General features: G+C 42.9%; 1 protein-coding gene across 4 annotated transcripts in view; it reads right to left on the bottom strand.

The window, feature by feature from the left end:
- The window catches only part of Hipk2 (homeodomain interacting protein kinase 2), a 177693-nt gene that overhangs the window by 22208 nt on the left and 136549 nt on the right, over positions 1-18936 (bottom strand). Inside the window, exons 8-11 of one of the 4 annotated variants that reach the window (XM_032906718.1) lie at positions 14989-15196; positions 14004-14125; positions 5402-5541; positions 2631-2810 (exon numbers count right to left, since the gene is read on the bottom strand). In XM_032906718.1, the coding sequence (XP_032762609.1) occupies positions 2631-2810; positions 5402-5541; positions 14004-14125; positions 14989-15196 (650 nt within the window). Of the gene's footprint in view, positions 1-2630; positions 2811-5401; positions 5545-14003; positions 14126-14988; positions 15197-18936 lie in introns of all 4 variants that reach the window. The other 3 variants (XM_032906717.1, XM_032906719.1, XM_032906720.1) reach the window with 3 other exon arrangements.

Below are 18936 nucleotides of genomic sequence, written 5' to 3'. Positions count from 1 at the left end.
AATCGAAAATGGGATCTCGTAAAACTGCAAAGCTTCTGTAAGGCAAAGGACACTGTGGTTAGGACAAAACGGCAACCAATAGATTGGGAAAAGATCTTCACCAATCCTACAAGTGATAGAGGGCTTATATCCAAAATATACAAAGAACTCAAGAAGTTAGACTGCAGGGCGACAAATAACCCTATTAAAAAAATGGGGTTCAGAGCTAAACAAAGAATTCACAGCTGAGGAATGCCGAATGGCTGAGAAACACCTAAAGAAATGTTTGACATCTTTAGTCATAAGGGAAATGCAAATCAAAACAACCCTAAGATTTCACCTCACACCAGTGAGAATGGCTAAGATCAAAAACTCAGATGACAGCAAATGCTGGCGAGGATGTGGAGAAAGAGGAACACTCCTCCATTGTTGGTGGGATTGCAGACTGGTACAACCATTCTGGATATCAGTCTGGAGGTTCCTCAGAAAATTGGACATTGAACTACCTGAGGACCCAGCTATACCTCTCTTGGACATATACCCAAAAGATGCCTCAACATATAACAAAGACACGACCTCCACTATGTTCATAGCAGCCTTATTTATAATAGCCAGAAGCTGAAAGAACCCAGATGCCCTTCAACAGAGGAATAGATACAGAAAATGTGGTACATCTACACAATGGATTATTACTCGGCTATCAAAAACAATGACTTTATGAAATTCATAGGCAAATGGTTGGAACTGGAAAATATCATCCTGAGTGAGGTAACCCAATCACAGAAAAACACACATGGTATGCACTCATTGATAAGTGGCTATTAGCCCAAATGCTTGAATTACCCTAGATGCACAGAACACATGAAACTCAAGAAGGATGACAAAAATGTGAATGCTTCACTCCTTCTTTAAAAGGGAAACAAGAATACCCTTGGGAGGGAATAGGGAGGCAAAGTTTAGAACAGAGGCAGAAGGAACACCCATTCAGAGCCTGCCCCACATGTGGCCCATACATATACAGCCACCAAACTAGATAAGATGGATGAAGCAAAGAAGTGCAGGCTGACAGGAACCGGATGTAGATATCTCCTGAGAGACACACCCAGAATACAGAAAATACAGAAGCGAATGCCAGCAGCAAACCACTGAACTGAGAATAGGACCCCTGTTGAAGGAATCAGAGAAAGGACTGGAAGAGCTTGAAAGGGCTCGAGACCCCATATGAACAACAATGCCAACCAACCAGAGCTTCCAGGGACTAAGCCACTACCCAAAGACTATACATGGACTGACCCTCGACTCTGACCTCATAGGTAGCAATGAATAGCCTAGTAAGATCACCAGTGGAAGGGGAAGCCCTTGGTCCTGCCAAGACTGAACCCCCAGTGAACGTGATTGTTTGGGGGAGGGCAGTAATGGGGGGGAGGAGGGGTAGGGGTTAGGGGGATATTGGCTTGGAAACTTGGGAAAGGGAATAACAATCGAAATGTAAATAAGAAATACCCAAATTAATAAAGATGGGAAAAAAAGAGTCAGGTTTATTGAACTCTAGAGCTGATACTATATACACTAAATATTTCCCTTCTGCAGTGTTTGAGGACTTACTAATAGATAGTTACAAACTCCACCCATAGTCCAGAGATGGAGCTCGGGAACGTGGGAAAGATTAGCAACCCAGTGTTAGTATTTGGGAATCACCGAAGGTATACTCAAGCAATTAGCCAAATGTGTCCATGTGAGAGCAAGCCTGTACATTCATGATCTAGATCCATCTCAGTAGCTAGAGAGCTTATTTTTTAAGTTAATGAGTTATGTTTCTGATCTGAAATTTCAAAAAAGTAATTTTCTAGTGATTTTAAAAAAGATATCTTGATAATTTGTAATCAAATGGAAACTTCAGAGGCCTGCTGTTTCTAGAAAAGATGATAGAGACTATGTGGCTAAATTTAGGCAGGACTTTGAACCTTTTCATAGACTCAACTGTGTACTTCTTTATAAAATCTAGTTTTAGCTAAGAATTTTGCTAATTCGATTTAGCTAGAGGACACTCTCCCATCTCTTGATATCTAGAATACCAGACCTAATGTCTGATCAGAGTCCTCCTTTTGTCCCTTAGGTGGTGGCCAATCACCTTCAGAGAATCCCGTGAGGATTATCTAGCTACATACAACCCTCCAGTTTCTGTTCTCTCCTATTGTTATATTTCTCTACATGACCTAGACACTACTCCCTGGCTACAAATTCTCAATGCCCATGCTCTGTGCAGAGCTGAGCCGACTCTCTCTCCTCCACTGCAGCATCTCTGTATCCATCTCCGTGGTCTCAAATATAATCTGCCTTCCTGAGCTTCACTACTTTTTCTTTGACAAAAATGAGTGAAGCACACTGGAAACATTAGGTACACCATGACTCTAGGCCTCCACCTTAGAGTGCCAGAGGGACAGGAACTAGGAAAAGTCAAGAGACAGGGTCACATTTGCGCAGAGCCCAGAGGGGGTGCTTTCAGTAAAATTCCAGAATGTTCCTTGTGCTGTAAGATGTTCCCAGCTCCTGAAGGAAAAGCTGTTTCCTGCACCACTGGTAAGCCCTACTTCCAAGCGGTGTTTAGTGTTTCAATCTTCTGGAGTTTCTTGCTGGCTCTCATCACCTACCTCGCTGATGACTGGTGCTGCTTACTCTTCCTGGAGGAGGTGGTGCTGGTTGGTTGCTGTCTCATCACGTGGGCTACACCCACATTTAAGGGCTGGGCAGCTGGAAGGGTCACATGACCAGTCAAGAGTGCAGGCTGCTGCATGATGGGATTGTAATGGCTTCCGTGAGCATGTGTGTTTCTGAAAGAGAAAAGCGAACATAAAGCCCCTTAGTGGTTTTATAGAACTGAACTCTTTAATAGGATGAAGCATCTGCAGAACTGTAGAACGGAAGGCCTGTGTTGAAGTAGGAGGACTGGCTGATGAGTTAGACTTTCAAGAGGGAAAGAATGTCAAGGGTGTAGAGTCAGAGTTTTCAAGCGCTAGAGAAATGGGAAAAGTAGCCTCTGTCCTGTGAAACCCCTGAACAGGTGATCATGCTGAACAGTAAGACATAGCTTCTGTTTTTGGAATTTGCACATATTGTTTTAGAATTTACAAAGCAACTTCAATGGGTTCTTTTATTCTGCTTTGTGAGGTAGGCAGGATGTCTTAGATAAGCCATTTTATTAATGAGGAAATTGTAGTTAATGTGAAAAACAAACTTTGGCGACTGGGAGCCATATGTTTCTGGCGTTAGGAATCATTAACGTTCTTTTGAATTCCCTCAGTAGCTAACACAATGCTCAGGCATGTAGCAGCTGATCAGTTAATTACACGCTTGCTGAATGAACAATCAGATTAACTGAAGGGTGACTAGACTTGTATAGAGTTTGTATTAAATCAAAATTAATAACAGTCATACATGCTCATAGAAGTATGCTGGCAGCTTGAACCCTGGAAATGGGTTACATTTTAAAGTCTTACTATCTAGGTTGGATGGCTCTTAAAAAAAAGTCTTGTTTTCCAACAGAAATGCTTAAAGTGGTGATTAATTCAAATATTTATCTGTAAAAGCCCATTTAACATGTAATAAAATTAAAACTAAAGAAGTATTTATTTGAACTTAAAAAAAAATCATCACATTCCATGTTTGTAACCTGAAAGGATAAATAGGAGAGAAAGACAGACTTCTCATGGTGATTTTGATGGTCTTTGAGATGTGTGCATGGCCTCGGGGGAAAGGAATGTGGCACTGACTTTCTGCTCTCTATCCTCCACAGACCAGCCCTTTTCGTGGACGAGGGCAGCGGTGCTGCTGCTCCTCTTTTGTTTTCTAGTCTGGTTCCCCAGGCTCTTTGATGCACAGTGAGATGCAGAGACTGGGAGGACATTGAGATCACTGGCCAGGAGACGGGAGAGAAGCAGAACAGAAAATGTGCATCAACAGGGCATAGATACTGCTGTGATGTAGGGAGCTCTAACTGCCAAAGACAAAACTGCACTGTGGCAGGGCCTCTCAGGAGCACGGGGTGGAGGGTGGGGTTCGGGGGTGGGGGGACAGTTGGTCGCAGAGCTTGAGGAAGAAAGGCAATCCTGCAGTGTGAGCTGTAATGATTGGGTGGAGGGAGGATTCCAGGCTTATCCTGCTGTGTTCAGGCACTGCTACACTGTATGTTAAAGACAGGCCAAGTGCTGTTCCATTTTAACTGACAACCCTCTATCCCCCACCCCACAATCCTTTGAGGTAAACATCATGGCCCCATTTTATTGAAAAACAAACCGAGGCCATAAAAGTTAATTAAGTAACCTGCCACAGGTCTTGCACAGCCAGACTAGAAACCAGTTTTGCCAGGTTTGAAGCAGAGCGCAGCTGTGGGGCCAAGCATTGATTCTCATCCTGATACTGGTCAGAAAGTAGTTTTCCATGGGAAAGGAGAAAGCTGCACTAGACACCCGATTCCGTGAGCTTATTTAGTCACTGCCTACCTTTTCCTGAGTGAGTGAGTTAGGTAGGTAGGTAGTTTCACTATATAACTCTGACTGGCCTCAAACTTGTGATCCTTCTACCTCAGCCAATGTGTGGAGATCTCAGATATATGCTACCACACTGAACCCAGAATTCTATACTGAAAAGTAACGAGGGAGGCTCTCAGGGCAGAAAGCAGGCGATCAGAGTGGAGCAGGGAGTGCTTTCTGCAGAAGGAGGTACAGCTCACAGGGCCACAGAGCTGGGGACAGTTGGAGGGCTGTCATATGGCTCTGTCCTGGTCAAGGAGGGCATTGTGACAGTGTTGGAAGGAGGGCATTGTGACAGTGTTGGGAGGAGGGCCAGAGGAAAACTGACAAGTGCTTATTATGAAAACAGCAGAGCAGGTGTCCATGAGGTGAGGTGCACAGCAGTTTTGGAAATGTGCAGGTGCTGGCAGGTGGTGGCTGGAGTGCCTGGGGTCTGTGAGGGTGAACTCTCATCCACAAGGCAGACTGTTAACTGAAGAGGCACACTTAATAACACCAGAGTTCACCCTTCCAAATACGTCTCATCTGTTAAGCTTTCCCTGGGGAGCTCAGACAGACAGGCACCTATGTCTCAAAACTTCCTGAGAACACTTTCTAGAATTGCTTAGGGCTTTGGGGACTCTCTTCTGTATTCCTTCACTGGTGACAAATGTTTGCTTTCTGAAAGGAACTTATTTCTGAGAAAACCTAGCCGGATTTTGTGAATTACACAGGTGTTTAAAAGATGTAACTGAGTTTTGGATAGAAAATGACAGCTAATTGTAAATTAATCAAGCTGAATTTTAGGTGTCTGGTATACTGTTTAAACCACCCCCCCATTACACCGCAGCCATAGCCTATATGATGTTCTCATCCCAGAAACACTGCTTGAACCAGAAGGATTTACTGTTTACCTCCAGTCAGCCAGCTGCTGAGTGCCTGCCATGGTCTCGGGAATCACAGCTGCGTGCTGTACGGATGTGTGGGCAGCCACGCCAGTGAGCTGCTGCCATGCTGGAGGAAGCAGGATCTGCTGGGCCCCACCTGGCCAGGCCTGCTGTAAGACACAGGACATCCACAGCCATCACATTCTGTTAATCACCTGGTTGGATTGCATGAGTCCAGAATTTAATCTGTGTGGGGGCTCTGCTGGATCTTACGATAGGTGTGAAAGTGTGGACTGGTTTTTGTCTTCAAAAAACCCAAGGGAGACAACAAATGGGGAGGTCTAGGGCTACAGAGCAATATGGAAGGAATTAGGTCATTTTAAAGATGTTTTCTTTATGAATTGGTTCTATTATGCTTAAAGCTCTCTAAAAATCCATCCATTAACTTGTCCTATAAACTATGTGCAAAAGACTGAGCTAACTGAACTGGGTCAGATGAGGATAGCTCTCTGCCCTTGGAAAGCCTTCTAACAAGTGTCCTATATTTGATACTTGGGTTTTTTTTGTTTTTTTTGTTTTTTTGTTTTTTTTTGAGACAAGGTTTCTCTGTGCAGTCCTGGCTGCCCTGGAACTCACTCTGTAGACCAGGCTAGCCTTGAACTCAGAGATCCAATACCTCTGTTTATCAGTTATCATGCAGATGTAGAGTTTTATCTTCTGGATTTGATCCTCACTTTTTACAACTCGGACTATCTAGTGCTTGGCCTACATATGAGAGGAAATGGTAAAAGTAATGAACTTAGTTGTGACTTTCAGCAGAGAGGAGACAGGCGGAACCCACTGCTTCCATTCACAATGTGAAGAACCTTATGCTGTCGTCCTTTAATAGACATTGGTGGGGTGCTGTGTGCAGTGCTTTAAATTCTCTGCTCCCATGTCTTCTCTGTTGACTTGGTCATCAAATGATTCTCGTTGAGTGCAGCTGAGCAAAGGTGGACATATGAGGTCCACCGTGAAATGCTTCTTGGAGGGTCAAGGGTCAAGAGGTTTGAGCTCTTAGTTATACTTTTCTCTGTCCATGAAGCCAGACATAGCTAACATCTATCGCACATTTTCTAACTCAGGGCTCCAGTGATTGGGCATGTGTTTAATATGTATGTTTTGGCTCCTTTATAAATAATTCTATAAAGAACTTGACTTTCAAGTCAAGACTTACCAAGTATAATGCTTATGAAAATGCATATTCCAGATCTGCCCCATTTCCCAGTTCATCATTCTTGGGAATCACTGTGGCCTGAGAAACCTCATACACATTCTGATACCGCTTGTTTGTTTACTGATCTGCTGTGATGTAGGCAGAAAGCCCAGAGATCATGGATCACACCATAAACATCTAATGTCAGCTGACAAAATGAAAGTATTTAAGTCCATAAGTTTATTAATAATAGCAAATTGTATTTCAAGTTTACTGAGCTCACTGAAGGGAAATATAATCTAACTAGCAAAACCACTGTAAATTCAAAATATTAAATGAGCCAGGTACAGTGGTGCACACTTTTAGTCCCAGGAGGCAGAAACAGGTGGTTTTCTGTGAGTTCAAGGCCAGCTTGGTCTACACGGCAAGTTCTAGCTCATTGTGAGACCCTGTATATAACAATTTCACCTAGGATTGTTACTGTTTAGTGATCTGGAACTCATTTCCAATTCTATAAAAAGCATGTGTCTTGGCTAATGTCATTAAAAAAAATGTATGTTGATATTGAGATAAAGTCATCTTTTTTCTCCCCTATTTTCCTGGATATTAGCATTTTACCTCAAGGCCATGAGAGAAAAACCTTTTTTTTTTTTTTTAAACCTCTTTTACTGACTGTGAAAGTGATGCTTACAGAAACAATCAGTTCATTCTGATGATATAACGTCAAGTATCTATAATTTTTACTACTACTAAGAATGAAACTAGTATTTCTCTCACAGATATTACTTTTGTGTGTGTCTGTATGATGTGTGAATGCATACAAACATGCGGAGTTCTGGAGACAACTTCTGAGAGTCAGTTCTTGCTTCTCTCCTCCGACTCTGTAGTTTGGGAGGCTTTTGAGGCAAGCTCTTTTAACTGTCGAGCCATATTGCTGCCCACTCTTCCCCTTTTGAGAAACAGCCTTGCTATGCATGCCAGACTGCACTTGAACTCAGGATCTCCTAGCCTCAGTCTACCAAGTGCCGGGACCATGGGTCTGCACCATGCTGGCTAGAACGTGCTATATGTCAAGCAGTGTTAAGTCACGAATGGATTTTTGGACTTAATATTGTTCCCTGTAGATAAGGACTACTATTTCTTCCCATTTCTTAGGAGAGTGAACTGAGACAGAGAGGTTAGATGAATTGTCTAGAAAATACAGCAAATTATTCTTTTCTCTGAACCTAACTAACATGGCAGTAAAGAAATAAAACATCAATTCATAAAAGCAAGAATAGAGAACAGACAATAACAGTTAAAAGGATTTTAGAGGTATAATGACATATGGACAATTACCAAGAAAGTTAGCAGATTGAATTACTCTAAGGTAAATCCACATATGAAACCAGGCCAGATCCCTGGTATGCATGTGTCTATGGTTCCCAGATCTAGAGGCTAGCTAGCTGATTCTCTAGGGAACTAAGAAGTTCAAGAAAAAAGAGCTGCAGGCATGACATTAGAGGATAGGGCATCTGCCAGTGAGAAGGCTGGGCTTGCCTTTAGTCACCACACGTCAGTAGCTTAGCCCCTTGTTAGCTTTCTCAGTGTGCTGAGCACTTCAGTGCTCCAGTCTTAACTATGCATGAGCAGTTAAAGGCAGCCCTCAGTAACCATCTAACATGGAAGAGATCAGAGCAAAAATAAAACAAAACTCACAAGAAACAAAAGCAAGATCTATAATGGACTATAATTAAGATCCAGAGTTAAAAATGCATTTTACTTCATATAGATATGTACATATGGAGCAAGATAAGGAGCTCCCAGAAATGGAGAATTAAAAAAGACAGTTAAAAGAAGTGAAATAAATTTCTTAGGAAGTAATGTAGACAGAACACACACACACACACACACACACACACACACACACACACACACACACACACACACACAGAGAGAGAGAGAGAGAGAGAGAGAGAGAGAGAGAGAGGTTAGAAGATTATGTTTGGATACTTAACACCCATGTACATCCCAGGAAGGCGTCAGCCTACCTGCACTCCCAGCATTAGGGAGATGAAGATAAGATTTCTGTGGCAAACTATCTAGCTAGACTACAAAACCCAGAGAGGTGTAGATTCACAAGAGAAACAGATCTTGCTTCAATATATAATAGTATCCTGAACCACCAGGAGTGGTAGTCTCTATAATGGACTAGACCCTTCCCCAATCAACATTAAGAGTATGTCTGCTAGAAGATGTGGTGAACGTCTCTAATCCCAGCACTTGGGTGGCAGAGGCGGGTGGATCTCTGTAAACTCAATGTCAGCCTGGTCTACAGTGCTAGTTCTAGAACAGCCAGGACCACACAGAGAAACCGTGTCTGAAAGAGAGAGAGAGAGAGAGAGAGAGAGAGAGAGAGAGAGAGGAGGGGAGGAGGAGGAGGAAGGAGGGAGGAGGGATTGAGGGAGGGAGGAGAAACGTCCAAGGCTTGCCTACAGCCTGATTTTATGGGGGCAGTTTCTCAGTTAAGGTTCCCTTCTCTCAGATGATCTGGCTTGAGTCAAGTTGACATAAAACTAGCCAGTATGTATGTGCACCCACACCTGCCCACCACAAACATGCATCAACATACTCACATATCATATACACACAAAAACCGAAGTAACAATATACAGCTAATAATTTTGTGAAGAGAAAACACAGAAGATATTGTTAAAGGACCAAGGACAGCAACAAGAACAACAACAATGACTGACAACAACAACGACGACAAGGATACTCAGAGGGAGAGGGCAAACGGATTCAGAACAACGTATGGAAAACAAGAAAGCATGAAGTCATAAATCTGGAGACCACTCATGAACAAAGGAGACTACATAAAAGGCTTCCTAAAGACAACTAACATAACATATCCACACCTAAATGCCAGACACAGATGCCACTTCCAGTTTTAAAATGATCTGGGGCTGAATAATAAGATACACACAGAGTAACCCAGTGGAAAAATGAAACAGCCACTAACCCAGAAGCCATACAAGGAGGTGGATTATCATCAGCACATTGTGAACCTCATTAAGAGCACTATTCAGCTGATAGTAATCACACAAACATTATAAAGTAGTTGAAGCACGAATTACTTGGGAGATGGGAGAATGAACGAGTGAGGAAAGAGCCTGTAGGGAAGGGTTGGGAATGAAGGCTTCACCACACAGACAGGAAGTAAATTTCAAATACAACAAATGGGAGAAGCAATGGAAAAGCATTTTAGAATGTTACTTATATGTATTTATATAAGAATGGATGGTCAAATTAGAGGTTGTTTTACGACAGTAGAAATGAAAGGTGGGGCAGAGAGGACTATATTTTTTAATAAATGTGTGGTATCATATAAACTAAAAAAATATGTACCTTTGGGAAAGCATGAGAATTAAATGTCAAAACAACATCCCCAAATAAGAAAAAAAAAAAAGTCCCCGAAGTCAGCAGCAAGAGGTGCAGTGGTGTGCGCCTCGAACAGTCTAATCCCCATGCTCTCAGCCAATACCCACGCGGGTTATGAAGGACACGAACACGCGGCCCTGCTTGGAGTCTGGTGTGGGTGTTAGCTGCACGAAGGAAGCATAGACAAACGTCTCCTATCTGTTAGCAGCTTCAGTGCCAAGTGAGACAGAAGTAGACAGAGAGACAAGGGCCTCAGACTGATGGCTTAAAGTGCCGTCAGGGGAGGTAAGAGAAAGTATCTGGTAGTTGAGGAGGTCATCTGTCCCCAGGGAAACACAGGGACCCTGACCATAAGACTCACTGGCCAAAGATGCAAAATCTCGTCTTGGAGAGTGGAGTCTAGAAGGGGCCTGGCATTTGTGAGTTTCTGACTTGATCTTGATAGTGAGGGGGAGTTTTGGATACTGTTCCTTGAAAAAAAATTAAGCATAATACTATCTGACTCAAGAACTGTACCTCCCACCTTCCCACTTTTACATGCTAACTGGGGTTTGGGACTTGGAAAGGTGGCGGTACCAAGAGCTTCCTTTATAAGGGTTTCTGTACAGGCTGCGCATGTGTGGATAACTGTGCCCTTCTGCCATATGCACATTCGCAGAGTGTCCCAGAGGCTTGTTTCTCTGTAGGGGACACAACGCTTGCTACCGGGAGAAAGAGGGGAAAGAGACTGAAACTAACGTGTGGAATGCATTTAAAGGGTCACCTCTAAACCTTTACACAGTTCTCAAAAATGTTTTAAATGCTCAGAAGAAGACAATAGTAAATTTGGGGATACATTTAAAGCACATAATAGTATTCAGAAATCTATGTCCGATAGTCTAGAAATCTACTCACAGAAAAATGAGGGCCTACATTTCAATATTTAATTGTTATCCTAAAAATGACCACTACTTAGTTTTATAAGTTACTATATTTTTGTCCTTTACAAGGAATACATAAGTAGAGGTGATAACTCTATTTTAACAGGCTAGCACACTGGGACAGATTACATGGCAGTAAAAAATACTGGATAGGATATGTTCATTTTTAAAAAGTAAGAAATGTGTCTTAGCACTCGAAGGCACACAGGTCTATCGTGTCTATTTTAGTGGGTATGTTCTTTGTTCTGCTCCATTCTGTGTTGTTACCTGTTGATTCAACAAATTCCCTAGTGGAGAATACTCAACTTGCTTCTAATAGTTCCCTTTTATAAACACTATACCAATTAAAATCCTACACACATAATATTTCAGTTGTTCACAACTGTACAGATTTGGTTAAATCAACTTGAAGGTTTCCAACACTAGACTCTTATGAGGTAAGTAGGAAGTAGGTTTCTTCACACTATGATTAAAGGACTGAGACAAATTTGGAAATGTCAAGCCTTTGGTTCAACTGAACAGTGAGTAAAGTCTCTGTTAGCTAGCACGTTGTGCTTAGTATTTCTAACAGAGCTGCTCCTGGCTTACTTGGATTCAGTGTGAAAATACAAAAAAGGGGAAAGGGGGGGGTCCTGTAATAACCTTTGAAAGTATACAGGTGCTGCTGTTACTTGAGCAGAGTCAATTTCGACATAGAGAGATACATGTCTAGAACCCATCATCTTAGACATCTTCCATATCAGTTCTACTGCCAGGTGCCAAGGATGGCTTGACCTGTAAGTGCCAATTTTACTTTTAAGTAAGGTAGTTTCCCAAAGGATTGTCTCAAAGTGTTCTCAAATCAGAAAAGGATTCCCTAAGAAAGGGAAATCATGATATTTCTCATTTATGAACACATATGAAAAAACTACTAATCACAATAGTAGCAAACTGAGCTCAAAAAGCTTGTCATCACACCAAGCACGGCATGATCAAATAAAGGTTTTTATAAATACAAGGATAATTTAACATTACAAAATCTATTAACATAACTCGTAGGAAATAAGTCACATGGTTATTCAAATAGATGAGAAAGTATATTTGATATATAGAATATTTAGTTAAAAGTTAAAAGTCTCTATTAATTACTTAGAGGAAATATAAAATGCATTATGGGAAATAGCGTCAACAATTTCCTTTAGAAAGCAAACTGGACAGAAGTAAAAGATCCCTGATTTAATCTGTTATTAAATACCATTTTGAACTGCCCTTTCAGCCCAGGATACATATGCAATAGAAAAAGTACAAAGATCGAAGATTAAGAAACAAAGCTATTATTTATAACTACAAAAAAGACTTGTCTACATGGCAAATTCAAAAGGATTCACAAAAACAGAAGGCTAGTTACATGACAATCCCAATAGATCCAAATCCGCTATATTCCTTAGACAAAAAGCAAATAAACAAGTACAAGTATAATTAACAAAACCAACGGTAACAGAATGTAAAACATTTACTGCTTATTTTTATGTGTATTAGTATTTTGCCTGCATACATTTCTGGGCAATTTGCATGTGGCAGTACCCACAGAAACTAGAAGGGGGGATCACTGGGTCCTCTGAATGGGGTGCTGGGAATTGAGCCTGGAGCCTCTGGAAGAGCCAGTGCTCTTAACTACTGGGCCATCTTTCTAGCCCACAAGTTAGCCTGCCTGCTTGCCTGACTGTCTGACTCCTCTCTTTCTTTCCTTTCCTTTCCTTTCCTTTCCTTTCCTTTCCTTTCCTTTCCTTTCCTTTCCTTTCCTTTCCTTCCCCTTCCCTCCTCTTTTTCTCTTTTTCTTTCTTTTTCTTTTTATGGATAATTTATGGTAAAATGCATATGGAAAAGAAAAGAGACCAGAATACCCATGGAAATTTTGAAGAACTGTAAAAGAACAGGGCATTCCCTACCAGATACCAAGACACAGTTGGTGAAGACTGGATATTAGAGAGGCCAATGGACTACATGAGAGCCAGGAACAGACTTATTCAATTTGACGTCCTACAAACTAAAACAAGGAAAACCACTTCTAGAAACAAACTATTTGGAGAACAATTTGGGGAAGTCTTTTGGGACACTCCCTTACTTAAATGTAAAGCTGACACTAACAGGTCAAGCCACCCTTGATGCCCGGCAGCAGAAAGATGACATGGAAGTGATCTGAGATGGTGGGAGTATGGGCATTGGTGTTACATGTCTAGACTAAGTCTTGGTTCCGATGGTTCTGACATCTAGTTATTGTTTTTGTTTTAACACAGGTCTTACTGTTTGGTGCAGGATGGCCTAGACTCACTATATAGCCTAGCCAGGTCTTGAACTAATAATTCTCCTGCCTCAGCCAGCTGTGTACTGGTAGGACAGGTGTGTGCCCCCATACCTGGCTGCTCTATGGTTCTGAGCAAGTCCCTATGTCGGTCAAATAGTGACAAATATCTTTCTATGTTGTAAGGATTAAACAGATTAATTGTAAAGTGCCTGGCATAAAGAAAACACATTTGTCATTGGATCAAGTGTCTTTAAGGATTGATTTCTGGTACTACACAAGTATTGTTAGTATAAATTGTAACCCTTTATACCTTTCCACTTTTCACCTTTGTGATCTTATTCTACAGTTAACACCTATATGGACAGGAAAGGACAGGTCAAGCCCACTGCTTCTGCATGTCTGTTTTCCCAACTCTACAAACAAGGGAATAATCTCCAGGGCTCTTTGGCTCTAAGAACCACTTCTATTTTCCAAGAAAGAAATTTGAGGCAAAGAGATGTTAACTGACTTGCCTTAGGTCATTGAGAATTGCTAGTAGATTTAGGCTTAAAACCTAGGTTTCCTAGATGAATTTGCTTTACAAAGGTACAATAATAATTTCCCTAGACTCCTAGACTATCTAAATTTCTTCTTGGGATTGTCACTAGACACTTAGTGGGTAATTCACGTGGGGATCATGTGGAACATTACTAACGTATTCCAGTGTCCTGACAGACTCCTCCTGCTCAGCAGAGGGAGTCAGCAGAGATGGATGTCTCTGGGCCACGCCGACATGGATGATGGAATGCAAGAAATGCGGAGGAGACTTACCTGAGCAAGCAGACCTGGCTGGATCTGAAGAGGCTGAGCACCCGGAGCCTGAGTGACGATGGGAACAGCATTTTCCATCCGCACTGAGTAGCCAGCGTGCTTGGAGGGAGAGGCCTGCAGGCCTGTTCAGTCATGGGTAAGGGACAGGAGGGAGGTCAATGACAGAGACCCCAAGAGACCCATCCAGGCAGCTCAGCTAGCTTTACTGCACAGCCACGGGGCACTGCCTTTTAGCTTTTAACAAGTTAAAAGTAGTCCCCTACTCCCCACAAACATCCCCACCCCAATATTAACGTTTGTGTGGCCAAAACCAGGGCAGTTAAAATGACAAATTACAAGAGGAAACAATGGTTGCTGGCCAGGGAGATAACTGAGTGTCACAGCAAAGGATGCTGGGGACGTCATCCCTGCAGGGCTCCCTCTGCATTATGTGGCTGGTATCTGAGTACCAGCATGTGTGCTTACATGGGTGCTTTGCAAAATCTGACCTTGAGCTTTCTGTGTAAAGTGTGACAAGTACATTTCATCTCTAGCTGCTTCAGGTCCACAGGAAAAGAGCCCGGGATCATGGCCAAAGGGGAGGCGGCCCTGGGAGGCACCATTCAGACAAATCTATATTCTCCACATGAAGTGTCAGAGACTGGCAATTTTCTACAGATAACGTAGGGAGAGCATTTCATGTGAGGAGAGTTGGAGCTGACATCAGCATAACAATGGGAGTAGACAATGGGCCTCTTTACAGGCAGCTGGCTAGAGCCACAGCTCTGCAGGTGCAGGGAACAACAACAAGTGGACTTGGTACTAGAGCATAAGTCGCATTGTTTCTAGGTTGGTGGCAGCAGGAGACCAGCCTCCAAATTCAGGGATAGCCACATTGCATCCTTAGGATGGAAGGAAGAGGGCTTTCTTTGCTGACAGGATGAATTCTGAGAAACAGCAGGGGCTAGAACCTTTAGGTGGTCCTGCAAGAACTGGTTTAGCTTACCTTGGAAGCCAGGGGGACACACGATGAGAGCTTGCTGGAAGGGGTCAGGCCGGGCACAAATTTGGGCTGTTCCCGTCTGCAGGGGCATGCTCCGCTGGGCCACCGCGGCCATGGATGCCGCTGAGGGCTGGTAGAGTGTAGATTGGTAGTTTAGTATGGAGACTTCGGGATTGGCTAAGGAAAGAGTGGCACTGGTGGAGGTGGGAGCCTAAAGGAATGATGGGGATTAAACAAAAATAAACAAAAATAAAAAATGAGGGAGGTGGTATGTTGGGAGACACGAATCTAAATCAAACAAATGAATTTAAAGGAGAATAAACAAACCAAGAGCAAAAAAAGCAAAAAGAGGGGCAGGAATCCAGCTGAACTGTCATGTTTGTGGGACCCACACACCTGACTCCTGAGACGTTAGCTTGGTCTAGGAAACCATCTGGTTGAGGGGCTGGGATGTAGCTCAGTTAGTAGAGTGTTTGCTGGGCACGCATGGTACCCTGGGTCCAGTGCCCAGCACTGCACAAAACAGCTACAGTGGCAAATCACTGTAGCCTCAGCACTCAAGAGGCCGAGGCTGGAGGATCAGAAGTTAAGATGATCTCTGGCGATATACTGAGTTTGAGGTTCACCAGGGCTACAAACACCACCACCACCACCAACAAAAGAACCAAGTTGTTTAACGAAAGTCTCAGTCTCTTTTCATCCTAGACAGGGAGGTTTGGGCTGAGAGCCTTTGTATTCCCCGGTTTCTACAATGGAATGTGATGATGGGGAGGGTGAGAAAAGCTGAGCCCCGCCCTTCTTCTCCATGCCTTAGCGTGGCTCCTCCACCTTGAGGGGTTTCAGAAGCACTTGTACTGTGCTGCCAGCCCACAAACCCCACCAGCCTCCCCTCTGCTCCGGTGAGGTAGTTTATGCTTGGTAGACAAATCCTGGAAGAGGGTCCTCTGCCTGAGTCCTGTATAAACAGATCTTAGCACGTTAGTCTGTGCACCAGAAGGGAAGCCCAGGCACAGTCCTCAGATCTAACAGTGCTGTGTGCAGATACCCTCAGCACACGGTAGGACCTGCTACTGTAAAGGCAGTAGATGGAAGCAGTAGATGTCAAACACTGGGATCTGTCTTTTGAAACTGAACTTCCAATGGAAGGAAACAGCTGTAGAAGGAAAGTGAATTCTTTGTTGGGAATTCTTTCGTTTCTCTCCTTAGCATTCTTCATGCTGATCTTTAAGCAGAGAGAGGCAGGAGTCAGCAGTGGCTTCAGAGTGAAGCTGTGTAGAAGGAGTTGTATGCAAGGAGTCAGCATTAAGGAGCAGGTGGGCGCTGAGTAACACTCATGTATGTTTTGGCCACACACACTTTAATAGCTTGGGGACTACTTTGAACTTGTTAGAAACTAGAAGGAAAGTGTCCCATGTAAAAGGACACACATGTAAAGAGAATTTCAAGTGGAGTTAATGTCAAATTTCATAAAAATGTCCAACCCTTGTTTTACTTCTTCTTTTTTGTGGTGCTTCAGAAATCAAACAAATCCAGAGTCTTGGATACACGAGGCACGTCTACCGAGCTATGTGTCTTTTTATACTTAGATTCTGTGCTGGAATTTAGTTCAAGACAATACATTTATTTGAAAATGATTACAAATTCCTATGACACACTTATTTAGATTTTGAGCTGCATATTTTAACTGTGTATGCATTTTCAGCAGCCCACACAGTGCCTCCTGGAAGTATGGTGGGGACATGTATTCACATGTGGGAGCCAGTGTCTGTGTACTGACCACAACACCCATCTCCAGTTTCCCCCACGCCATTATTCTTCCTGGCAATTCCTTTACCACATTTTCCACTGTCATTTCAGACACTACGAGCTCAGACCTCAAGGGTCTGCTGTTTGAGGTCAAGGCACCAATCTCTTCCCATTGGACTGGGCTTTCCCATCCTCTGATCAGTCACCGTGACCAATGCCTCTGCCTTCCAAATTTCCCTAGAATCAACGGATTGTTTTAGTTGTTCTCAGGTGCCCAGTGCCTGTAAGTCCCTGACTGGTGAGCCCCTGCTCTGTACTTCTTTCAACTCTCTCTTTTAATTATTAGAAACACGTATGTGTGTTTTACCAGCATGTGTTCCCCGAAACTGGAATTACAGAGTTAGTACTGCGGGGCATTTGAGTTCTGCTCCAGGTTTAATAACAGTAAAGACACAGAGACATCTATGTAGTTTGAAGCTGTTGGCTTGTTTGTTGAACAATCTCTCAGTTATCCTCTTACTTAAACCAACTTCTCTGCATTTGCCTCTCTCCATGTGGCTCTCTCTGCTCTACCTCCCTGCCTTGCTCCCATTCTTCCTTCTCTCTCCCGTGTCTGTCCTGCTGGTCAGTCTGCCCCAGCTCCAGCCACCAGCTCTTTATTCTGCAGAAGGCCACACTTTACTACTCCAGTTTGAAACAATCAGCAGCAGGACAACACCCAGTCCATTCTCTGAATTGCTTTTTGGCACTGAGGGCTGTGCGACCTTCCTCACAGCAGTTTGCCTTTCTTTTTTTGGGCAGGTGAGGAAGAGACAAACATTTACATATCCCACTAGCCTGTGCTGACCAGCAACTAATAACTGAGAACACAGGGACACACGTTTTCATAGCCAGTAAATACAGTATTTGTGGGTCTTCCCAACAGGTTGTGAGCCACAATATGGGTCTAGGAATTGAACTCAGGTCCTTTGGAAGAGCAGCCAGTGCTCTTACCCACAAAGTCATCTCTCTTAAAGACCACTTTGCACATTAGCACCCTGCTCTGCATTTAAGCACCTGTTCAGAAATTCCAGTAATGGCCTCATGAATGCTGTGTATGCATCTTGACCCAGTACCCTTTGCTCTCTATAGACCCTTAGGTACCCTCCTTAATAAATGAACGTATCTATCTTTTCCTTCAAGACAGATTAGCCTAGTTGTTTTCCTAGCCTTCTGTGAATACAGGCTATTCATCTCATAGGAATCCTTCGGCTCAAAGAGTTATCTTTGAGTCTCTGCTTTGGTGCCAGCCTTGGCACCAGGATTCCAAAGCAGAACCTTCCCTGACAGTAGAAATAAGCTATTTCTATGTGTTCGTGTACAGTAACCTGTGATTGTGTGGCTCAACTTCAGCCACAGTGTGCTGATTAATCCTCCTTGGGAGACGGACTCATGGGGGAGGACTTGTGGTCCTCTGCCTGCTTGCCTTACCTGACCCTTATGTGTGCAGCCTATATCAGGATCTGATTTTAGCTTATGTATTTTTTCACCAGGAGTGGAACACATGTTATGATATGAGCACCGGTCCCCAGAGCGACCAGTAGGTACGCTGAGAGTTTCCCTCAGTTTCCGATCCTGCTTAGGGATCAGCTGATGAAAGTGTGTGTGATGGTGTGGGTGACATTTTACCCTGTTCTCTGTGGTTCTTAAGAGCTGTTTTGGAGAGATGGCTCAGCGGTTAAGAGCACTGACTGCTCTTGCAGAGGTCCTGAGTTCAATTCCCAGCAACTACATGGTGGCTCACAACCATCTGTAATGAGATCTGATGCCCTCTTCTGGTGTGTCTGAAGACAGCTACAGTGTACTTATATATAATAAATAAATAAATAAAATTATGAAAAAAAAAAAAGCTGTTCTGGATAACAAAGAGAAATAAGAAAAAAAAAAAAAAAAGTTCACTGTTAACCTATGTTGCAAAGACAGGCCCAAGTGGTTCTTGGATGTGATTGTAATAGATGTTTCAAATGTTGACATCTGTAAGAATAGGATGTAAGCCTGAGCTACAAATCCAGTTAAAATTATTGGTAGAAGGATATGCCCCTAAAAGAAGATACTTTGGAAATGTTAGTAAAGAGGCTGACCCTAAGGATTAAACCAAGAACATGCATGGAGGACTCCCTATTCAATGTTACTAATAGTTTTTGAAAGTACATAGAAATTATGGTG

The sequence above is a fragment of the Rattus rattus genome, chromosome 6 (genome assembly GCF_011064425.1).
Source record: "Rattus rattus isolate New Zealand chromosome 6, Rrattus_CSIRO_v1, whole genome shotgun sequence".
Classification (NCBI taxonomy): Eukaryota; Metazoa; Chordata; class Mammalia; order Rodentia; family Muridae; genus Rattus; species Rattus rattus.
Note: the sequence above shows the minus strand (reverse complement) of the source record. Positions and strands in the feature narration are given on the sequence as shown.